The sequence below is a fragment of the Gobius niger genome (genome assembly GCF_951799975.1).
Source record: "Gobius niger genome assembly, chromosome: 8".
In the NCBI taxonomy this organism is placed as follows: Eukaryota; Metazoa; Chordata; class Actinopteri; order Gobiiformes; family Gobiidae; genus Gobius; species Gobius niger.
In genome coordinates, this window is record NC_136859.1 from 16,539,166 (window position 1) to 16,563,178 (window position 24,013).

The 24,013-nt window shown below is 41.6% G+C and overlaps 4 protein-coding genes across 4 annotated transcripts; 3 read left to right on the forward strand and 1 right to left on the reverse strand.

Annotated features, from left to right (window-relative positions):
• Positions 1-388: 388 nt before the first annotated feature.
• LOC306966734 (uncharacterized protein) lies at positions 389-5,408 on the forward strand (the record flags this gene model as incomplete). Its single annotated transcript, XM_079561549.1, has 6 exons — positions 389-405; positions 482-929; positions 1,983-2,947; positions 4,549-5,251; positions 5,311-5,338; positions 5,402-5,408. Exons 2-6 carry the CDS (start codon positions 494-496, stop codon positions 5,406-5,408), a joined length of 2,139 nt encoding a protein of 712 aa, XP_079417675.1. The 5' UTR covers positions 389-405; positions 482-493.
• A 526-nt stretch (positions 5,409-5,934) lies between these two features.
• LOC306966131 (uncharacterized protein) lies at positions 5,935-9,262 on the forward strand. The gene is made up of 3 exons (XM_079560781.1): positions 5,935-6,078; positions 6,272-6,500; positions 7,904-9,262. Exons 1-3 carry the CDS (start codon positions 6,055-6,057, stop codon positions 9,259-9,261), a joined length of 1,611 nt encoding a protein of 536 aa, XP_079416907.1. The 5' UTR covers positions 5,935-6,054; the 3' UTR covers position 9,262.
• A 760-nt stretch (positions 9,263-10,022) lies between these two features.
• Positions 10,023-17,967, reverse strand: LOC306966127 (discoidin, CUB and LCCL domain-containing protein 1). Its single transcript, XM_079560777.1, has 15 exons — positions 17,836-17,967; positions 16,198-16,419; positions 15,488-15,625; positions 14,563-14,614; positions 14,414-14,492; positions 14,193-14,326; positions 14,079-14,116; positions 13,755-13,943; positions 13,555-13,667; positions 13,034-13,208; positions 12,852-12,935; positions 12,581-12,674; positions 11,669-11,706; positions 11,480-11,590; positions 10,023-10,417 (listed from the first exon to the last, which is right to left on the reverse strand). The coding sequence occupies exons 1-15, from the start codon at positions 17,927-17,929 to the stop codon at positions 10,026-10,028; spliced, it is 1,953 nt and encodes a 650-aa protein (XP_079416903.1). The 5' UTR covers positions 17,930-17,967; the 3' UTR covers positions 10,023-10,025.
• A 1,786-nt stretch (positions 17,968-19,753) lies between these two features.
• LOC306967265 (glucocorticoid modulatory element-binding protein 1-like) lies at positions 19,754-22,520 on the forward strand. Its single transcript, XM_079562211.1, has 7 exons — positions 19,754-19,870; positions 19,951-20,054; positions 20,914-21,044; positions 21,274-21,423; positions 21,589-21,726; positions 21,802-21,930; positions 22,138-22,520. The coding sequence occupies exons 1-7, from the start codon at positions 19,856-19,858 to the stop codon at positions 22,203-22,205; spliced, it is 735 nt and encodes a 244-aa protein (XP_079418337.1). The 5' UTR covers positions 19,754-19,855; the 3' UTR covers positions 22,206-22,520.
• The last annotated feature ends 1,493 nt before the right edge of the window (positions 22,521-24,013 follow it).

Here is a 24,013-nt window from a genome sequence, read left to right on the forward strand (position 1 = left end):
GCGCTGTTCTCGTGGGTAACTTCCGGTGACGCCACACTGCATTTGTTTTCCTCCGTTTCCTATTTCCAGCGCGTCTGTTTCATTTAGGTGAGTGTTGTTTGCTGTCTGGCTGGTGCTACAATTTTATTTTTGTATTAATGTTATCAACAGCCCTGTCCGATATCAAGCCGGTTGATTGACTCCGGGTGATTATTGTTTATTCAGTAGTTTACACGTTTTGTTCTTCTCTCTTTGTCAGGTGAGCGAGTAGCTTACCTGCCGACTAGCCACAATTACCTGCCTAGCCATGGCTCTTGATTGGGAAATGCCACTCGCTATTATGTAGACGTGGTTGCTCGTGACATGTGACGATGTGTATGAGGACCAAAAGCTGATAGTATTTGCCGCAAGCCTCACTTTTGACAGGTATACCGTTAACATCTACCTTAGACTGTGCCTTAATTGGACCATGTGTTCATATCCCTGTCAACTTTATTCTCAGCTAACAGCAGCCATGTCCATTGAATACACCCTTGATATCCAGCTCACTGAGATGGGATTTCCAGACCTGATCCATCCACAAGAAGCGTCTGTCGCAGAGATCCCTCCCAACTCTTCACCCCCTTGTAATGATAATACATCCCAAAATTGCACGTCCCAGAAGTCATTACCAGACCAACATATACAGCCTTTGAAAAGAAAGCAGCTGCCAGAGGACAACAAAGCCGGAAGCGCAGAAACTGAAGAAACCAGTTCTGCGTTACATCTTCCACACGACACAGCAAGTGATGCGAAGAGTGCGCCTGCAGCTCAATCAAAAACAATAAAAAAGCAAAAGTTAACAGCACTGGACAACAGCTCAGACGACAGCGACGTTTCATATGCCGAAGATGAGATTGATGATGAAGACGATTTCTGTGAGGAGGAGGAAGAAGAGGGGGAAGAAGGTGGTATGTCGTCTTTTACACATCTGTTATTGTTTTAATGTTGTGTGATTAGAACTTAAGCTGTTTGTTGAATAAGAAAACTGACAGGAAACGGTGTTAAACAGCGATTTCCAAAGCAATACACAAGTCTGACTCACAGTGTTATCATGAAGAGGCACAACCCATTAAATGCTTCTATTAGTTATAACCTCTTAACTCCCACCTTAACCGAGTGGATTTTCTCCAGTTCCGCCTGACCTTACCCAAATCGAAAAGTTTCTTGACTGGAGAACTAAAGGCCTTTGTATTGTAACATCTGATTTGAAAGCTAAGGCTAACAAAACCGATCTTTTTCCATGTGTTGTTGGCGCCACTTTTTTGTTTTCATCACTTTTTTGTGGCTTTTTTGTTTTGCCACTGTTTCCATCGCTTTATGTCACATTTTTGCCACTTTTTTGTTGAGCTTTATCCTCGTTTTCGTCTTGTTTTTTGTTGCTATTTTGATACTTTTTTTCAAGAAGCTTTTAGATTTGGGTAATAATAAACTGGAGAAAATAGTGGGGGCTAAGAGGTTAAAGCAGCAGTACATCTCAGTATGCTATGCTACCCACTTATTTTATTTTATACTTTATTTTCTCTGGTGATATTAATTGGACAGCTTTTAAGTGGGGCTGGAAATACTTAAAGGAACAGGCCACCATTTTTACATACTGAGATATGTTCTTGCCTGAGCTTAGACGAGTTGATGCGTACCTGTCTGGTCTTTGTGCGTGCCTTCAGTCACGCAAAACAAGAGATGTTGTTTGCATTTGCCTCGTGCAGCATGTTCCTATAGCTCCAAACGGGTGAAGTTAGAAGCTCAGGTAAGAACATATCTCAGTATGGGAAAACGTGGGCCTGTTCCTTTAATACTAGTTGTAGTATTTAAACACTATGATGTTAAATTTAGTCTATTTAGTCTCTACCAGCCTAGGTGATTTTTGACCACAGATTTAAACCATTATCCAACAGTCAATCTTGGATCTTTATATTTGAATACCTTTGCACTCTAATTTATTGTTTTATAATTCTTTTTTTGTTGTTGTATGCTTTCAGGAAACTTCCCATGTAGTGTCTGCAATCTCCAGTGCTCTTCACTGTTTAAGCTGCAGGATCACATGAACCTGCACACAGGAGCACGGCCTTACTATTGTGCTGAATGTGGCAAGCGCTTCTCCCAGATTCACAATTATCGCATTCACCTTCGCTCACACGCCCATGCCAAAATCAGACAACCTAAGTGCCGGATATGTCTACGGCGCTTCGGGACTGAAAACGATTTGAAATTCCACCTGTCGATGAATCACTTTGAAGACAAATTTTATGAATGCGACAGATGCAAAAGGGTCTTTTCCCGCTTAAAGGAGTGTGAACACCACATAGAGTTCTCATGCATGCGAAAAGTGATGTGTGAAAAATGTGGCCGTTATTTTCCAAAAGAGAAACTCCTTAAACGTCATTTGGAGATGAAGATGTGCTACAGTAAGTTGAAGTGCACAGAATGTCCACAAGTCTTTGCAAAGAAAAATGCCTTGCTTAAGCACAGTTTCTCGCACCTGGGCTTGTTGCCTTATACGTGTGTCAGATGCAGGTGCCACTTTCGACTTGCACGGCTGTACCTGCGACACAAGTGCAAACCTCAAAGCATTCACTGTGTGGCGTGTCTGAGAGAGTTCCTCAATGACCACGACTTCCAGCAGCACAAAAAGGACACCGGTTGTTGGGGCAATCAGGATTCCAAAGGTGACGAAATCCGATGCTTGGAGTGTGGCCAGAGGTTTGACACTAAAGATGATCTTAAAAAACACGCCGGAGCTCACCAGAGAGTGCTGAAGTGTGCGGAGTGTGGGAAGGGCTTCAGGTCGGCTCTGTTGCTCATGTCACACATGGGTGGCCACGCTGGTCAGTCTCCCTGTCTCTGTCAAAGCTGTGGGCTGGGGTTTCCTCACCAACAGAACTACGACATCCACCTGAAGACGTGCGGACAAACACCTCAACCTACTGTAAGTAACCAGTGCTTTTCTCCACTTTTGAAATGTTATTTATTCTCTCTAATACACAAACATTTTTGATAACTGGAGGTTGTTGTTTTTTTGGGTCGAAGACATAGCCTATGATACCTAATAATGTTAAATTACTATTTGGAGAGCCTTATTCACATGGGCATATTCAGTTGTGGCTTTATTAAAGGAATAGGCCACCGTTTTTACATACTAAAATATGTTCTTACCTCACTTTAGACGTGTTAATATATCCCCGTCTGGTCTTTGTCCGTGCGCTCTGTCACGCAAACGGAGCACATACGCAGCCTCTCCCACATGTCACATAGCTCCGAAAAAGCTCACGATAGAAGCTACCAAGCTCTTCCACGTGTTCCCTATTTAAATAAAGTTACGTGAAGTGTTTTCATGCGAAGTATATTTACACAGAAATGTAACATGTCGATTTTATAAGCAAATAAAAAGGGGGACTATATTGTGAGGCGTAATGATACGAGGAGCAAAACGTCCGCGCAGTAACTCCTAAAGGTTATTGACGGAAGTGAGCGGGGGAAGTCTTTAGGAGTTACTGCGCGGACATTTTACTCCTCGTATCATTACGCCTCACAATATAGTCCCCCTTTTTATTTGCTTATAAAATCGACATGTTACATTTCTGTGTAAATATACTTCGCATGAAAACACTTCACGTAACTTTATTTAAATAGGGAACACGTGGAAGAGCTTGGTAGCTTCTATCGTGAGCTTTTTCGGAGCTATGTGACATGTGGGAGGCTGCGTATGTGCTCCGTTTGCGTGACAGAGCGCACGGACAAAGACCAGACGGGGATATATTAACACGTCTAAAGTGAGGTAAGAACATATTTTAGTATGTAAAAACGGTGGCCTATTCCTTTAAAGGAACAGGGCCCCGTTTTTCCATGCTGACATATGTTCTTACCTTAGCTTAGACGAGTTGATGCGTACCTGTCTAGTCTTAACGCGTGCGCTCAGTCCCACAAAAAGACCAAAGATGTCGTTGGCATTTAGTCTCTCCTCCTCTCGACCCAAACGGGGGTGAAGCTAGAAGCGACCAAGCTCTTCCACATTTCCCCAATTTAAATGCGGTTACGCGAGTAGTTTCACGATCCAAGTATAGTCACAGAAAATGAAGCATGTCGATTTTCTAAGCGGATAAAAAGGGGAACAATATTGTAAGGCGTAATAACACCTTAAGAGCAGTTTAACGTCCATGCAGTGGTATCGTCTTTTTACTGCGTGGACGTCAATGTGCATCTACTCGCGTAACCGTATTTAAATTGGGGAAACGTGGAAGAGCTTGGTCGCTTCTAACTTCACCCCCGTTTGGCCCCATAGAGGAGAGGAGGAGAGGCTAAATGCCAACAACATCTTTGGTCTTTTTGCGTGACTCAGCGCACGCACAAAGGCCAGACAGCACGTACGCATCAACTCGTCTTAGCTCAGGTAAGAACATATCTCAGTATGGAAAAAACGGTGGCCTGTTCCTTTAATAATCACACTGGTACACAGGTATTACTGACTAATAGAGTTTTGAACTGTACATATGACCACTGTAAATGCCATGCGTTCTTTCTTATTTACAGAAACCATCTAAGAAACATAAATTGACCAAAAGATCAGAGCAAAAAACAACCAGCGCCAAACCTACTCCGCAAGACTCCAGTGTGTCGTCATCGGTTACAGGAACACAGGTGACATCATCGTCTGACAGTCCGGCCAGTACAGGTTTAGTAACGGGAAAACCGACGCTGTCTGAGGCAAGTTCAGCTGTTTCTGACGTCAAATCCGTCGCGCCAGACAAAACGACACCAGATAAGAGTACAAGTGATCCATGCAAAACAAGTGGACCATCAAGCAGCTCTGCCTCTCCAAACGCCAAGACCGTGGCACAAGATAACAATCCGACAAAACCAAACCAAGAAGTACAAGACAACCTCAATGACCCCACTGGAGGATGCTGGAAGCTTTCACTCGACAAGCCACCACCACCTGGAGTTAACCTTCTTCTCTTTCTTCCGGTTACTCAAAATCAAAGCAGCAACGCGATATTGCCGTGCGCAGTTCCGCAGGTGTTGTCAGTACCGGTATCAAACGAACTTGCCGGTGAATTGCAAGTGAGCGCCGTGTCGGGGGCTACTCGTAAACAGGACATGGATGCACTACCTCTAGATCTGTCCACGAAAAGTTCAATTCAATCCTTCCCAAATACAGCGACAAACAATTCTGTAAAAAGTGAAGCGGTGGAGGTGGATGTTTCAATGACTAGGAAAAGCAGTGTCCAAGCATGTGACATAAATAACTCTTCTTTAGGACAAAACAAGTGTGACGGTGATTCTGATTTGCAGTCATCTACGTCACCCCTCCTCACAGACGGTATAGCTCCCAAAAAAATAAAAAGGGAACCTGAAAATGACCATTAGATTGTTTGTTCTACAGGTTCTGAATGTTATGTTCGCTTTGATTTTTCAACTCTGTGCAGGGATTTTCCATCGGTCTTTGCTGATATAAACAATACATTCCAAACTCATTCTGCTGTTCCATTTCTGAGGATTCTAAAATGTAGACATATTGACTATGCAACCAAAAATGCATGACATTAAGACATATCAAAAGTTTATTTTGTATTCATCTGGTTTAAAGCACTGGGTATTTAATCTACTCTTTCTAGCACTACAATGTTTGTATTAAAGCAAATAATGGGTCTTACCCTGTACCTAATGTGTTTTTTAGCGCTTAGGGACATTCTTCTAGGTTGTTTTTTAAATTGTATTAATATGGGGTATTTATCTTGGGCATATTGGTCTTCTGTTTGACATTTGAACTGTTTTAATTAAATTAAAACAAATGACAATGGAAAGTGTTGTTTTTCTTTGGACTAAAAAGACTACAACTATGATTGAACAAGTCCTGTCACGTGGTTGAGAAGGAGGGGGGAAAAAAAGCCGGAAATGCATCAAAATCTGGCGCCGACGTGCATCATAAAAATAGACAAAAGTAATGTATAACCATTCGCAGCCTATTTATCCGGTGATTTCAGAAAAACCCCTGCGAGCCATAAGAAGAAGACATCAGTAACGTTTGATGTCATTATGGACAAGGACAGAAACGAACCTGTAAGTGCGATCCTGATCAAGTTTATAAACAGTCTTTGCAATAATAAAGGTTTAGCCATTACTAGCTTGCAGTCGAAGCAGTGAAATGTATGGCTGTTCTGTTCGTAGCTGTGGGCTGTGATTGTAAACAACGTGGGGCAGGCTGTAATCCTCATCTGCTCACACGCCCATTTATTCCCGCTCCGTTTTGCAGCGTGGACGGTGCTCTTGGATGGAGATGAATCAGTTTATTGGTGAGCTCCTGACAGCGGGATGTGCCCTGGATCAGCCACGGCGGAGTCCGCTCGATGTCGCATGGGGCGTGCCTGCGCGAGACGTCCCGAAGTTCAAAGGGGTCCTCTTTGAACCCCGACCAGATATCGGCAAGACCGCGCTGGATGCTCAGGAGGGTGTGGATCCCGACACTCACAAGAAGACCAGAGGTGAATATGTCGTTCGTGCAGGGTTGATTTAACATAATGACATGGCCATTGATATAAAGCATATTTAAACATTGGTGACATCATGTTATTGTAGGACAGTGGTAATGCTTCACGTGCTGAGAATAGTACATTACAAGGATGGAGGCTTTTACTCGCTCAAAGCATAAGCCAGAGGTCTAAACTGGCCACTTCTGAGTGTTGTGGTGAGAACTGCCATAACCCCCACCTACTGGACTTCTTGTTTACATTTTCACTAATAAGAATATTCTTTGCTATGGGCTGGGTGCTTAACCTCTTAAAGGAATAGTTCACCGTTTTTCCATGCTGAGATATGTTCTTACCTGAGCTTAGACGAGTTCATACGTACCTGTCTGGTCTTTGCGCATGCCCGTGGAAGAGCGTGGTTGCTTCTAACCCCGTTTGGAGCTATAGGAATACATTGGGAGAGGCCAAATGCTAACAACATCTTGCGTCGTTTTGCGCGACTGAGGACACGCACAAAGACCAGACAGGTACACATCAACTCGTCTAAGCTCAGGTAAGGACATATCTCAGTATGGAAAACTGGTGAACTATTCCTTTAACCTCCGCCTTAACGGAGTGCAATTTCTCCGGTTCAGCTTTAACCAAATCCAAGTCACAGCCTACAGGTCAGTGTGACGCCTCATTTGAAAGCTAAGACCTACAAAACTCAGCTAAATGGAGCTTTTTCTTCATATTGTCGTCACTTTTTTTTTTTAATCCACCGCTTTTTGTTGGGTTTTCATCACATTTTTGCCATATTTCCATTGCTTTTTGTTATTTATTTTGTGGGGGCTTTTTGTTGCTCTTTTGTTGTGTTTTCATCCCACATTTTGTCACTTTTTCATCTCCTTTTTGTCATTCTTTTGTTAAGTTTTCGATTCACATTTTTCCTCACATTTGTCACTTTTCTGTTGCTCTTTTTTGGCTTTTAGATTTGGATAATGCTGATCTGGAGGCAATGCACTTGGTTAATGTGGGGATTAAAGAGGTTAACAAAGCCCTGTTGCTCCAATGATTCCAAGGGCTCATTGCGCAGTGGTGACAAAATAACAGTGGCACAGATGGTAGAGAGGGTCGTCTCATGATCGGAAGGTCGGGGGTTCGAATCCCACCTCCTGAAAGTGCACATTGTCGTTGTGTCCTTGGGCAAGACACTTCACCCACATTGCCCCCAGTGTCTGCGTACACTGGTGTATGAATGAGAGTATGAATGGGTGAGTGGATCCTTGCTGTAAAGCGCTTTGAGTGCCTAATGTAGGTGGAAAAGCGCTACATACGTTGAGACCATTTACCATCTCTGTTCCATTCCCTAGACAACACTGACCGCCATCTCAAACAAAACATGGAACAACTTTAATGGTTTCACATTATTTGTTTAGATCTACACTGCCCAGGCTGCCCATCCTCCAGCTCCTCTTTCCAAGCTTTTCAACAAAGACCGTCCTCTGCATCACCTCCACCACAATCGGCAGTGAAAGACCTCAGCGGTGCCAGCTCCTGCTTACCCGACAACGCAGACGATACACAACCAAGCAGCGGCACTTCAGACCCAGTCGTTGTGGAAAAACTGAGAGAAAGTAAGGCAAGAGTCGAAGCACCTCTATCCAGACCCTCCTACCCTTTATTCTCTTGTTTATGCTGCCAACGAACCCTGCCGACCTCCCCCCCAGACTTCTCCCACCACCACCACCACTTTCACCACCATCAATGCTCAACGGCCGCTTGCTTGCCCACGTCTCATCTTGGCCCCTCGCACACGCCAGAGAGCACATGCCCCTGCTACCACTGTCAGCGGTCCGCTCCCGCTAGTGGCCCGGCGTGTTCGCAGATGCAGCAACACGAGCAAAAGTCCGGTAAGACCCCTCTATTGACAGTGCACCCCTGTATGCATTGCACCGCTTCTTTCTCCAGGCCGTCCCAGCTGCTGCAGCACCAGCGCTCCGAGCACGCAGACAAACCCTCGGGCTTCCTCTGCACCGAATGCGGAAGGACGTTCAACTCTCACAGCAACCTCCGCATCCACCTGAACGTCCACACGGGTGCGCGGCCGTATTCCTGCTCGGACTGTGGGAAGAGTTTTAGCCAGTCGGGTGCGCTGAAGATTCACAGGCGCATTCACACTGGAGAGAGGCCGTACTCCTGTGGGTACTGCGGTAGGGGATTCCCACATCTGGCTGGAGTGCGGGCTCACCAGAGGACACACACTGGAGAGAAGCCGTACCGCTGCAGTCATTGCGGCAAATGTTTCACACAGTCGGGGGCGCTCAAAATCCACACTCGTATCCACACTGGAGAGCGGCCGTTCACCTGCAAAATCTGCGAAAAAGGCTTCTCCAACAGATCGGGGATACGCTTCCACTATCGCACTGTCCATGGACTGATCCCTGAAAATCAACATGAAGAATCAGGCAGTCGGGGTTCAAACCTGGGGAGGCCAAGGACCGTCTCCTCCCCTAATACTCCGATCATCAACTCCTCAAATCTGAGTTCGAGTAAGATCATAATGCCTCCAAACGTTTCAGTTCATCGAGAAGAGAATGAGAAAAAGTCAGGGGTTGAGGATGTGAACTCGGATAATCGAAGAGTCACTCCACTTTACACGTGTGAAGATTGTGGACTGCACTTTAAAGATGCTTTATCCAGGAATAGGCATCAGACTTTGGCTCACTACTTCTTTGACGGGAGGCTGAGTGAAGTAGAGACCAAGAAAATAAGCACAAATGAGGGCCCGGCTTAATGGACAAGAGGAGCTTTTACTTAATGTTATTGTAAATTATTTTATAAATGTATTTATGTCAACTTATTTAATTCCTAGTTAAGGGTTTTACAAAAAAACAAAACAAAAGCACAACTTATTATTGAATACATTGGAAGTTATTTCCAGTTGAATAATGTCCCATGATGAGCCTGTTCATATTCACCTCCAGTTTTGTAAATCATCCAATAATCATCAAAGTCGTATTCTACAAGGATCAAGGTTTGAATATCTTATGTAACATGTTTTGTAATATAAAGCAAAATGTGCTTCATCATCTTTTTCAATAACATTGTTGGTAATGGCAATGACCTTAGGATGCCACCTAGTGGACAAAACTGATTGCAATATGTTTGCAGATTTACTGTTAAAGGTTAATATCTCCATTTTACACATTTTATGAAATAGGTTCTTATTTTGTGAATCCAGTGCAATCACAGTCGTGATGACAACCATGTGTAAAATATTTTATATTTGCACACATTTTTAACATTGCAATTGGTCTGTGTATAAAAGTGCATGATATTAATCAAAGATATACATGAATAAAAAGTTATGTGTAAAGACATGTATTGGCTCTATAGTCTTGAACTGTAAACATAAAAATAAGCATTGCCGCTTTCCAAAGGGCCTTATATTGGTGATATCACACTCACTGAGCACTACTGTCCAACCACTTGAGGTCATTACCCCCATCAATCTGCCCCAGTGCCGCAGTTCAGTTGAGTTCTTGTGCTCACTTGAGTTCACAAAGGCTGCTCATACGTGTGCCTCGGTCGTCTAGAGTCACAAGACTTGGGTTCTGCATAGATCTCATTGACGAAGCCCGGGCCAGTCCTGTGGACAACAGGGGTGCAGTAGCCGTTGGGGAGGGTCTTGTGTGAGGGGCAGTCATAGTGAGAGTGGTGTGATGCCATCCCAGTGGCGGGAGCTGACACTGGTGCACTGTATGTGTTGGACTCCTGGAGCTGGTCGCTGAATGGTGTGGCATACTCTGGCTCTGGTGGGAGAGGCTCATCGTATTCAGGCGTGTGCCCAGGAGTGTCATACAGGTTTAAGGCGAAGGGAGTGGTGTAGCCCTCATCTGATGAAGGCCTAAAGGTTGACCCGACCTTCTGTCCCACAGGTTCAGCATAGTCTATAAAAAAATGACAAAAAAGGAAATATTTACGCCAGTTTTTTTCTAGGGGTAAACCTATTAGTTACACTCTTACATAAGGCAGCAAAAAATGTGATCAATGTGAAATGACAATTTGAATGATAGCAAATAAATAAACTGCTACTATTTAGGCAGTTTATTGTTTATTTGGATCCCCATTAGCTGTAATGACCTTGACCGCTTCTCTTCCTGGGGTCCTTAAAGCCCATATCCTTTGCAAACAATTAAATATCCTGTTTCCACAAGCCCCTGACCATATGCTACATTTATTAGACTCTTTAATTTGAGCCCTCGATTGTTTACCAGCAACCCTCTGTCCTATTTATCACTGGACCTCTCAGTGGCTGGGGGGAGGGGGCGGGGGCGACAGAGGGGGACTGGTGGGGTTGGTGGGCCGAGCTCTCTTTATCGCGCCACAATTAAAGGGGCTCTTTCAGACGGGCTCCGTGGACCAAAGAAAGGAATGTTTATACTGCAACTGGGTGATGGGCTCAGTCACAGAGAAGAATGGACGGCCTGCCGGGAACGCTGCTTGACTGTCAGGCCTGGCGAGAGCTCCTCAAACTGACCAGTCAAGCCTGAGGCACTGGTGCCGCGGGACAGATGGAAAACAAGGAGGAAGGGGTGAAGCCCTTATATTGGACAAGAACTATGGGGAATCCCAGACTGGCCAAAACAGAAATGGTTATTAAATGGTTGCGTTCACAATAATACCTAATAAGTTCAGACGGGGAAGAGGGGCCTTTACAACGTTATGGGAAATTTGAAGTTTCAAAATAAAAATTAATATAGAAAATTCAGAAGTGTTGAATCTTATTGTTCAGTCAACTTGCCATTTTATAATCTTGCATCTTAAAATAGCAAATGTGTGACTGAATAACGTCACCACATTTAATACTGGAAAAAAGAAGATAATTTCCCCTTAGTTTATTTTGCTGACCTGTTCTCCACCTCAATATTCACCTCAAAATTAAACTATGGGCTCTTTAGAGTGCTTTGTCATGTGTGAAGGAAACCTATTACGCCTTTAGTGGGTCTCACCATTAAGAGGAGGGTTAGGCAGAGCATCATGCACACTCCGCTCCAGTGGGTAGGAGATAAACTCCGACTGTGAGCACTGTAAAGCTTTTATCTGAAGCTTCTGACATTCCACTATAAAAACAAACAAACACATGAATCAGACGAGAAGAAGAAAAGTAAAAACAGCATAAAAATTGGGTAAGGACTTACTTGTGGGTATGGAGTACTTCATTTGTGAAGCCTTTCTCCTGGAACAATGATAAAAAGACAATGTACTCAAGTAGTTCTCATACCTGTCATACAAAATAAACACAAGTTCGAAGCAGGACTAAGCTATGACAGGTCTATCCCAAAAGAAGACACTTAGATCAAGCAAGTTTGTGTCGTGGAGGGACGATTTTCATCATTGTCAAAACACCCAAAGGCTGATACTCAACATTGTAGACTAAAGTAAAGAACTATTTTCTGCAAAGGCCAATGTTTTATATCAGTGGTTCCCAAGTGGCAGGGCTTTGGGACTCACCATTACCCTCAAGCCGAGGACCCAAATAAAACTGTAATTTGTCATATATCGTAGAAAATATTGTATTTTCCACGCAAGTTTTTGTTGAACAAGCAGTTGATTTCCCTTTAACACTGACATTATGATCAGAACAACCCAATAACATTCATTTGAACATTTCCATGCCGTTTCAGATGGAAAATATTCCAAAAAAAAGTTCCCTATAGACTCACGACCCACTGAAATTGGTTCCGTGACCCACTTTTGGGTCCCGACCCACCAGTAGAGAATCACTGTTTAACATTATATATAACCAATCGGGATGTTCTGACTGGACATTTTTAAAATACTAACACTATTTCTCGCATTTTAAGAGGACTTAAACAGGTATTTGATCTCTTATTAGCACAATAATATTTTACATAATCATCTTGGGGGCCAGAGGTTCTGTGCTGGAGAGCCGCATTTGGCCCCCGGGCCTGATGTTGCCTACCCCTGACTTAGATTATATGATGTCTAATAACGTTTATGGGGGGAAATTACCATGGGCACCACCAGCTAACAGATTAAAACATGTGCAAACAACGCCTGCTTTGATCAAACACTTTATTTAACATTACCTTTGCCTCCACCAGACTCCAGCCAACAGGCAGCTGCCACACATTATCAGCCCGAGAACCACTCCCACTGCTACTATGACCGGCTGACTGGAGCCTACAGAGAAGCATTAGCACAAGTAAACATTTGTACAAATGTGGGAAAAGAATGTAGTTCACTGTAATGTGTACACTAACAAAGGCGAGGATGTCAAGGTTGCCGTACTCCCTTGTTTTTTATTCATGTGCCCTCCTACTGTTGTAATATGTTTTAGGAAATAGGAAAAGGTCTTACTTAGTCTTGTTTCAACTAAAACTGGCCCTTCCGTGGAGTTTCTTGGTGGCTGAGTAGCAATGTTTATTTTAACAGATGTCGACTCTGTAAGACAATAAATAGAATAAATAAAACCATGTGAACTTCCCTGAATATCATCCAAAATATTAATGTTCAGTTTATAATGAAAATAACTCAAATACCTGCATTTGAGCGAGATCTTGGTGTAACCTTGGAAACGGGACAGCCAATGACCTGCGCCTGGAGTGAAGCTCTGCCCCGCCAGCTCACAGGAAGGATCCGTATAAACCGAGCCACAACTGAAGGAACCAAACTGTTGAGCACCCGGAGGTGACCGTCGGTGTAGGCCTGGAATACCTGGAAACCATGACAACCAAGAAACCTGTGGATAAGAAACTCAATCCCTTCATGCATTACTATGTGTAGCTACAGACGCCTCATTTCGATTTCCAACCAAAAGAAGCCATAAGCCACGCCCCCGCGAACTCTCATTGGATGTCACTCCAAATGCAGCTTTGTCAGTTGGCTCTATTAAGTTAATAATGTCGTCTTACAAATGGTTAACATTAGGAATTAAGGTCAGGGCTGATGTTAGGGTTAGGAGAAGCAATTTGGTTAGAGTTAGAACAATGTGGGGGGCGGGATCATGGCGTAACTGGGTTGGAAAGCGGAAAGATGCGCTACAGATGTTCTTTTAACATACTTTTTTTTCTTTGCTGAGAGGATCTTTGTAAAACTTCCAAGTCTTTTTATCTTTGCTAAAAAGTAAACTATAAAAATTGACGTTATCTTCATTTGACACCGTTGTTATTATGTCTGGGAAAATGGAGAAAAATGTTTAATATACAAAAATGTACATAAAATGACAATACATGTGGTGACAGGATAGCATTTCACATTTACCTGTTATAATGCTTCTATCACTTAGCTCCAGCTCAAGCCAAGGAGAAGAATCCTTATAATCTGATTTCCAGAAAATTGATTCATGACGAGCATCTCGTCCTGCTTGAGACCAAAACTTTCTAAGCTCTGGACTGTTTTTGTCCAGAGATGAGGCATTTGTCCCAGATATATGTAGTATACTGTAGCAATCTGTACAATGAAATAAAAATCAAAGAGATTGATCAGTTTAAATTAATAATTTATGTACATTTTCACATTGCCATTGTACATTTGTACCGACACAAATAGGCACTTATTAGGGGAATACTTTATTAAATCACCTACCTCTGTTGAAGAGAAACTTCTTTTCTGACAATGATCCCCTAAAATTTGAACATACAAGAGTACACATTTAATCTATTTGTATTTCTGCACTATGAAGAATAAGTAAGCATTTACATCTTTGACAGGACTCCATTGGCCAAAGTAGATTCATAAAGTGTAAGACTTCTTCCTCGAGTCACAGTAACACGACCTCCAACCGAGTCAGAGGTGAGGCCAGCGTGGACCGCAGCTTTGCACAGCACTGAGGTCTAGGACAGAAACATGATCGTTTATTCCCTGAGCCTCATCACACAAGGACCGCTCATGTTGCTTTTGATACAAAGTGTTATACTTACATCTCTGTAACCCTGCTCAGAGCTTCCCCAAACATCTCCAGTAACATTTTTACAACCAGCAGGACAGTACACGGACCCACTGAAAACAGAAAAACTTTCAGCTAAAAGAAATGATGTTGTTGGTATTAATGTTAGGGGTAAATCCTGACCTTAAATACTGCGAACTGAAGTGGGAACCTCGCTGTAAACAGGAAATGAGCTCTAAGAAAGAATACATACAAATGTGAGGATCAGATGTGGCATCTCGGGATTACATAATACCGTCTTATTCAGGGATGCTCACAAAAGCACAGATTCTCCAGTCAGCACTGTGCTATATCGGGACATGAGCCGCTGTTCGTGTGGTAATGTGAGTGAAGCCTTTGTTACAGCGACTGAGTTCACGAGTACAGTGTGATCACAGCTAACAGACACTGGTCTATGCCTCACCATGAGCTTAGCTCCAGACTCAGACAGATCTCATAAACAACAGGCAAAACAGGAAACTATGATACACACTGTGCAACTGAGGTGACGTCAAGGTCGGCTAAAATAAATAAACACCATTTAATTTAAGTGACCAGACAAACAGAAGTCCAAAAGTAGATATTTAATCTTGTGATGATGCCATTTGTCTGGAAATTAAAATTGAAATGATTTCCACAACAAAACGACATTAGTAAAAGTAAAAGCAGATATTTGTCTCCAGTCTTCCTCTCAGAATGTCACTGGCACGTCGTCATAGTGCTAGTACTAGTTAACAGGCTGTTCATGTGGGGAAGTGAATGAAGAGTGGGGGAGTGGAAGAGAGATATTCCTTCCCAGGCTCAAGCCTGAGGCCTCACTCCATTCAAGGCTCAGTGAAGGAGCAGTGCTTTCTGAACAAACATGCTCAAGCAAAGATAATCATGAGTGAATGCCAATAAGCACTGACTCATCCACACATCAACACACAGCAGACTAATGTTGAAACAATACACACATTCCTGTTGGGCAAAAAGCCTATTGTTGTGCATAAACTCTTATAAATAATGAGCCGCTATACACAATACAGTATCAGTATCATGCTCCAAAGTAAACATGTTGCTGCCTTACCTGGATAGGCGTCTGTTGTGTAAGACAGCATAAAGCCTCGTCCAGAGCGGTGTGTGCCCGACATAAATGTTATTACCACTTCATTACTACTCAGTGTCATATTCTTCTGAGATGCAGAGAGCTTCCCGCAAACAGGCCCTGTAAAATATATATTATTACTGTTCTTTTCAACGGTAAACAAGGAGCCTTAGACAAGTGGTTCTCAACTGATACGGCATGAGGACCCACCATCTCTATAGGTCGACAAGCCACGACACAAATACGACTTGGATGTGTTATGTATAATGTTACCATCGATGTGTTTTGATTTAAGGATTAATCAAGCCGTCAAAAGCTGAAATCAAGATCAAAACAACTCAGCGCCACTTTTATAACAGACTCTGGTCATGTTTTCCTACTTTTTACCCACTTTTGTGAACCACCAGTTCAGAACCACTGCCTTAAGCAATACTTCCAAGCTGAACCCTTACTTTGCGTTTCTGTGCCCCCGAGACATGACTGAAACACCTGGTTGAAAGAAATGAACGAGCCTTGCGAAATTGCCCAGCTTCATCTGCTCGTACTGTATTATTTGTGTCAGTGCAATGGAATGACTGAATGAATCACAAGCACTTTGAAATTCATATGGATTAGGGATGCACATCTAAATCGTTTCCATTGACAAAGACTGTCTTCTGAAATAATAAATACATGGATGTGGATTCTCTTACCTAGACTTGTGTAACCATTTTTATCTGTGATTACAAGTGAACCATTGCCACAGCCCGGACTGCCTTCAATGTCAAAATCTCCGAACAGAAGTCGCAGGGTCCTTCCCTCTGGCACACGAAGCCTCCACTTGCAGAATGTGTTGCTGGGATATGTGCCCGGATAGTTCTGTGAGACCAAGGTCCCGGATTCTGCTCCAAGGAGTGTGTGTCCACAACCATTTCCTAAAAAAAAAGTTACAAAAAAAGTTAAACCACCTTTCAACCAGGAATGGACGATTGCACTATTAACAGGAGACTCAGACATGCCATTGAGTTCTGTTCTCACAAATGCCTCATTTTAGTGAGCCTCTGCCATGCTTTGATTGACGGGTGATTTATTCAGTCAAACTGGATATTTCAGAAGTAAAAGATAGCTTTAGTTACTTCCTCAAGGCAATATATCAAAGTGATATAAATTGTCTGCAAATGATGAGGGGGAAACATTATTAACTTGGCTCTAAAACATTATGATATTTTGACTGACACAGAAAGACAGTTCATTATTTTGTTTGAAACACTTTTGAAACTTCATCTCCTTGAGACAAAATGAATAACACAACAGTTTAATCACTGACAGGAGTTTGTGTAATGGTCAGACTGTGGGGGAGGTCACTTAAAGCCGCAAACCACAGAATGTCGACCACTGACAGGGTCCATGAATGGTCAAAACTAAAGAAAAAGAAAAAACTCAACTATCAGTTAACACATTATCCCTCCCACTGTCATCCATAAAAGGGTTCTGATTGTTTTCTCAAATTGGAGAGGATTACTAATGCAAACAAGACTGATATGGTGGCCATTTACTTTGAGAAAGACATTCTTTATGGGTTAATTGTATAGTTTATTTCCTCAAAATGCCTTGCCTCTGGTTCCCAAAGGATTCAGTGGAAATGCCGCAGTGAGACAGGCTGACCATGAGCAACAGAGCAAGGATTCGTCACCTTCCTGTGGAGACCACAGCACAGATGAAGCTTACTTTATCCAGACCCCTCTGTCTAGTGCGACTCCAATGCAAGTTTGTTGCTAGTTTTGGGGATGCAGGTCCACTTCTCTTTTAGATGACAGACTGGTGAGTGCCAGACAGTCAATCAAACATACCCCTGGTCTGCAACATTGTTCAAGGCTTTTGGCATGTCCACACAGGTCCACAAAACATACAGGATATTCCCTGCCAGTGGTGGCCATGTTTCCCTGTCAACACCTTTAACTCAAATAATATAGTATTATTCTATGGAAACTGACATGACATAAACACAATGGAAACATCCTCTGTAATGTTTTGTTGTAAAAGAACGCCTTTGGATCGTTCTAAACAAAAGCAAAAAAAAGACATAAATAGAATTGAAGTCCGTGGCATCCCTGTTGTCACTACTGCAGGAGTGTTAAACTGTAAAACGGTTTAACTGCTGTAATAATCAAGCCTATAAAGACCAAGAATATGAATTGTGGTTAAAGAGCCTACAACAACATATCTGGTAATGGGCTATTTAGTTCAGGAAAGCTTGTTGCAGCACGCAAAACCACAAGGAAATAGTTGAAATAGTTACATTTCACGCTATCTTATCAAGAGTTACAAACCAGGCCGTTGTTTTCTCTCACCTTCCTGTCCGCGGACACCAGGGGAATAAAAACAGACTGTAATCCAAAAGCTTGTGACAAAAATCTTTACAGCATCCGTGATTTCGTGCATCATTTTCAGAGCTCTCCAAACGTAAGGTGCAGCAGCGAAGTTGTCGCTGGCTCCAGGAAAAACTTCAGCGGCAAAGGGAAAAGTACTGGGCGTTTTCTATTGGTCAGTGAAACCGAACACGGCCTCTCATTGGTTAGACTTTCATGTCAATCAACTAAAGCCTGGAATTCCATTCCCACGGAGAGGCGGGCTCTTCTTGAAACGTGAACTATTGTTGATTTAACCTGAAAATGTGAAACTGTTCAGTTGTTTTGAAGTTTGGGGATTATTTAAATTACACCGGGCGAAAACTGTGCCAAATAATGCTGCGAACTGTGTCCAAAAGGTGGAATCAGATGTCTTTATTTTGGAGCGTTGGACTCCTGCTCAGAGCAACACTGCCCCCTTCTGGCTGTGCGAAATAATAATAATAATAATGATAATAATGTAATAATAATATAATGTAAGAATATAAATGAACTGACAAAGTATTGTAGACTGACGGTAAATTACAAGCTTCAGCATTTCTATGTTTGTGGCCTGTTCATTAAAGCTCAACGTCAGCCCGAGTCTGGGGGCGCTCGTGCTGCATAACGGTCTGACCATTGCGTGCGGACTACAGCTTCTCGTGACACTCGCACAGATGCTTCTCAGGCAAATGCATTGAGTTTGCACTGCGCATGCTCTCCAGAACTTATGATCCGACAAGCGAGGATCTGTCTATTGCTTTATAACACGGTAAGTCCTTGTACAGAGAATTTCACTCGGAGTCGGGACGCATTAGGAAATATGGTAACACTCTTCTTTTTTTATCCCGAAAGCTTTAAAAAAAAAAAAAGACGAGGAGCTCCACACTGCCCAGAATAAATGTGCGTGTGACGCTCCGACGTAACTCTGGATGGGCACCGGTTGAGTGAGAGCGCACACAAGCAATAGTAACCGCACAACTTGTATTAGTTTTGTTCAATATATTTGTCTAAACATGTGTGGACTTTCTTGTGTGGGTGCGTCCCTTTCAACAATTGCATCAATGGGAACGCTTGGCTTCAATGGGATTTCAGCCGACTGGCAGCCATATTAGCCAACTAGATATACATTTGAATAACAGTCGAAGTAAATTATAATAACTTAATTAAGCCTAATTGACCTCATCATCTAACTTAAATCTTAATTGATCTGAATTTAAAACCCTGTTGAAGTCTTGTCCAATTAATAACATCATAGGCCTACCTGACTCAGCCTATACATTCTGATTACTGAAATGTTTGCTTTTATCATTACAATTACGACATTCTTTAATAGAAATGTTGTTATTCGAGTTCTAATCCTGATATTTTCACCCCTGAATTAATGCGATATTTTTGGTCGGTTTCACTGTTCTTTTCTTGTGATTTCTGCTTTGAGACCAGTGCTAGATGACGAGAGTGTTCAGAAAATCTCAAAATGCTGAAAAAAGAAGAATTTTCTACCTCAGTCATCCTGAACCAGGAGCCTATTCCACATGGGTAATGAAGATATTAATAATTGGCCTTGGCCTGCTTACATTAGGACTACAGAGGGTTTTGTTGTTGCTTTTTCATTGACAAGTTTCATTGTACAGTTGTTTGATTGACAAATTAAGAACCTTAATTCTTTTTGTTAATATAAATTGGAACATCTAGCTTTTGCTCAATAGTCAAATGATTCTGTCTCCCCCTGCAGGAATAACAACGACATTGCAGGAACTTGCACAACTGTTTTGGCCATAGAGACGCCCCCTGGCAAGTGACATGTTTTTGATTTCTCTCCCAATATAAAATAATGGTTGAATAATAGCTTTCATCACTATATTTGTTGTTTTTAGAGGAGAGGAAGGCTGAGGGCGAGGAAATTGAGTATGGTTATCCCATCACATGTGGAGACTGCAATGCCGTTCTTTTGATTAAAAAGTTCATCTGTCCTGGAATTAATATGAGATGTGTCAAAGTAAGTAACCTTTGTTACTTACTTCTGTTATTTGGTCTCACTATACTGTTTGATTTACACAGTCTATGTGTGTTTTACAGTTTAACAATGAACTCATCAGTCCAAAACAGTTTGTGCATTTGTCTGGGAAAGCCACACTTAAAGACTGGAAACGAGCCATACGACTGGGAGGAGTCATGCTCAGGTAAACACGCAGAATTTTTATCTAAATATATTTTTATCTATTCATTCATTCTTTATTTAGTACAGATGCTTATAAGGTCCATATCTATCATTTTCATCAATAAATGTTGATATATTTCAAAGCTATATCCTGTCTCATCTATCTATCTATCTATCTATCTATCTATCTATCTATCTATCTATCTATCTATCTATCTATCTATCTATCTATCTATCTATCTATCTATCTCTCTATCTATCTATCTATCTCTCTATCTATCTATCTATCTCTCTCTCTATCTATCTATCTATCTAACTATCTATCTATCTCTCTCTCTATCTATCTATCTATCTCTCTATCTCTCTATCTATCTATCTATCTATCTATCTATCTCTCTATCTCTCTATCTCTCTATCTATCTATCTCTCTGTCTGTCTGTCTGTCTGTCTGTCTGTCTGTCTGTCTGTCTGTCTGTCTGTCTGTTCAAATGTAAAATGAGAAAAAATTGTACGCAAAGTGGTTAAGCGTTGTGCCATCTAACTAAAGCTATTGCTACTTAGCCTTCTAGCATTGAATATTTTTCTCTCCTACATTTTTACAGTTGGTCCTTGTTGTCAGTGTTTCACATTCCAGAGGCTGTCTGTAAGCTGTGTTTTACAATTGCCAAGTTCGGGCGAGTTGCTTAGCAATAGCTACCCCTTCATCATGTTTGTACTTGTTCTTGGTTTCATTATGCATTCCTTGTCAACGGCAAAATCTATTGTTTGAATCAAATTCGGACTACAGTAACCTTAGTGTTGAAATGAAATCTATTGGTAACTATTTACAAACTTATTTTGCAGCCGTAATTATAATGTTGTTTAGTTGCTGTTATATGCAGGAAGATGATGGACTCAGGCCAGATAGATTTCTATCAGCACAGCACTGTATGCAGTAACACCTGTCGCAGCACCAAATGTAACGTGCAGATGAGCAGGACAGTGGTTCAGCCCAGCCCCTCATGTGTAACAGGTACAGCACTCCACTCATGCACACTGTAGTTTGTTTTCTTCACATAAACTCATAATGCACTAATTATACGCATTTGGCAAAATAAATGTGCAGCCAGAAACACTGTTTAGTGTAGTTTAGTAAAGTACTTCCAGCAGAAATCTATGATGACATGTCTCCCACTGTTTTTGCACATTCTGAGGTAATATTAGGGGCTTATGTCCTATATTTACTGATCCTGTTTCCTCAGGAGAGGATTTTAATGATGCAACAGGAGCAGAGGAGTTTTCAGAGGTAAAATCTGCTACAGAAACAGAAATGGGTGTTTTTCAAAACCAGTCCAATAAGCCTGCAAAAACAAGTGGACACTGTACAGAGCGAGAGAGAAGTGACTCACCAGGTAATATTTCTAATAAAGTTTTGGCTTGTCACATTGACAGTTTCTTCTGAAACACACAGAAACTGCAATCTTTGTTCTTATTTTGTATTAGCATGCAAATGTTTTGGTGGAGCCAATCTAATTTAGCATATTCCAAACTTGTGCATTTTATTTTTCATTTGTTAGATGGGGTTCTGAGTCTCTGGAAAACTGTGGCAGAATCTGGATTAATGGAAGACGTCTTGTCGAGTGTCCAGTCTAAAATATCAATGACTTTCAAAGGAATTGAGGCTCGGAGTATGAGGGCCAGCCTAGGGGTAAAAGGTGAGCAAATACAAACTCTGTGGCGCTTGTTAAAATGTTTTGAACTTCACATTTAATGTTCTGTGCTTTTGATAGATGCCATTGTCCTCAATATGTTATGTGAGATGTTTGGGCTTCTTGAGTCAGTGAAGCAGGCTGTGAACCTGAGGCAACATTTGAATGAAATAAATGAAATCCACTGTCACTTTTATGGTAAGAGTGCAAGTAAACATCAATAAATGAATACTGGTAAATTACATAAAAGGAGACCTTGCTAGAATAGTTGGTTATTATTGACTAACAGTGACAGACAGACGATATGATATGCATGAGGAGATTTGTCTTTATTATAGCCCACACCACATTAACTGTATCTGCTATACAGTGTTAAACTATTTGAAACTTAAATATACTTTCTTAATAGGAACAAAGAGGAAAAAAAGGAAGATAGAAAAAAACGCCACCTGCAAAGCCTCATCCTCAAAACAACTCCGACTTGAGCGTCACGGGTCACCGGCCAACTCCCTTAACATTCTGTCACCGGTAACAACCAGTCCAGTGATTCTCCCGCTTTCTGCTATGGACTGTTCGAGCACACAATGAGCCCTCTTCACTCTGGCCCTTTCTCTGCTGCACCCATCTGCACTGACACGGCACCATCTGTACAACTTTCTGACAAGTCGATCGGGGATGGCCAAAAAGTCAAGCCAGAGAGGAGATTGAGAGAAAATAGTAATTCGAGACGACAAGGTGTGGATGAAGAGGACAGAGGGGAGAAGCAGTGACAGATCAGCCAAAGGAGTGTCTCTTCTGAGAACAAGTTCAACACCAGCAGACACAGTCAAATCAAAGAAACCAAATTAGCAAAGCTTTTAAATGAAGGATGATGATATGGACAACTGACTTTCAGTGTATTTTACGGGGGGTGATATTGAACTGGGAGTAGGTTAGGCAAAATGTCTAAAATTTTATGCCCTTAGGTAAATATAGCAAGATCATGGACCTTTATAAAAGAGTACATCCATACATCGTTACATGTAAACGATGTTCATGGCTTCTCCTTTTGGATATTTGTCATGAAAATGGGCTCCTTCCCCTGAGTGTGTTGTGCCACTACATTCTAGAATGAGAAAACAGGACACACATGTTTCAGATACCATTGCATTTGTAAAGAGCTACCTATACGTTAGGGTTGAAAGATGTATCGTCATCGTATTGATATCGAGATATGGACATTCAAAATATTAAAATTGAAAAAGCAAGATATAAACGATACAGATTTTCATAAAAAAAACTGCACTCTTTTGTATAATGATTTTATTTTTCTGAAAAATGCTTAGTTTTCACCTAACTCATAGTTATATTGTATCGATATATCTGGCATGAATATCGAGATATGAAATTTTGTCCACATCGTTCAGCCCTACTGTACGTTAAACAAAAAGTATTGGCTTTCCTACAATATGCTGTCATTATTGTGGAGTCTTCAATGAAGGTCTTTGAGTCGTCTTCTGAACTCAAAGACGACTCAAAGACCTTCATTGAAGATGGACAACTCCTGTACGACTGAGAGCCTACACACACATTATTGTGGAGTATTTTATAGATTACATGATGAAATAATCATGATAAATAGCTTTGGCACAGACATGCAGGGTATGCATTTATTTTTAAATTATTGATTGACTCAATAATTATTTTTCATGTTATTTATTTTTATTGTTTGATTTAAAATGCAACAATTTATTGACTTGAACTGGTTTGTGGATAAAAAAAAAAACAGATGCTGTATCTATGCAAAGTTACAAAATATTATAAGCGTATGCAAATGGTAAGTCAATTATCAAATTATAAAATCAGATTGATGCCGCTGGTGATAATTACAATAGCAAATAATAAAATTGGAAAAAAGCTATTACATATCAAGAACAAAGCTTTCGTCTTCCCAACTCCTTTTCCCAATATGTGTATTTATGTTTTTGTACACTCTGGGGGTCATTTATCAAGGCAGGTGCTAAATAATGGTTGCAAACTGAAAAATTAAATCTGCAATTTTGTGAACATGTTGCACTCAATTTACCATGTGATGTTTCCTGTATTACAGAACCAGGCCCTGCGATGTAAATGAGACAGTGCTGCGTGAGTAAAAAATGCAGAAATGACTCCGCTGCTGATCCACTTTTACACATGAGCAAACACTAAATGACCCCCTGCGTGTGGTGTTCTGTACAAGTTATACACGTTTTTGTAGTCTTTTTTATTGTGAATACATTTATGGAAACATGTCCATAAACTGAACTGCAATATG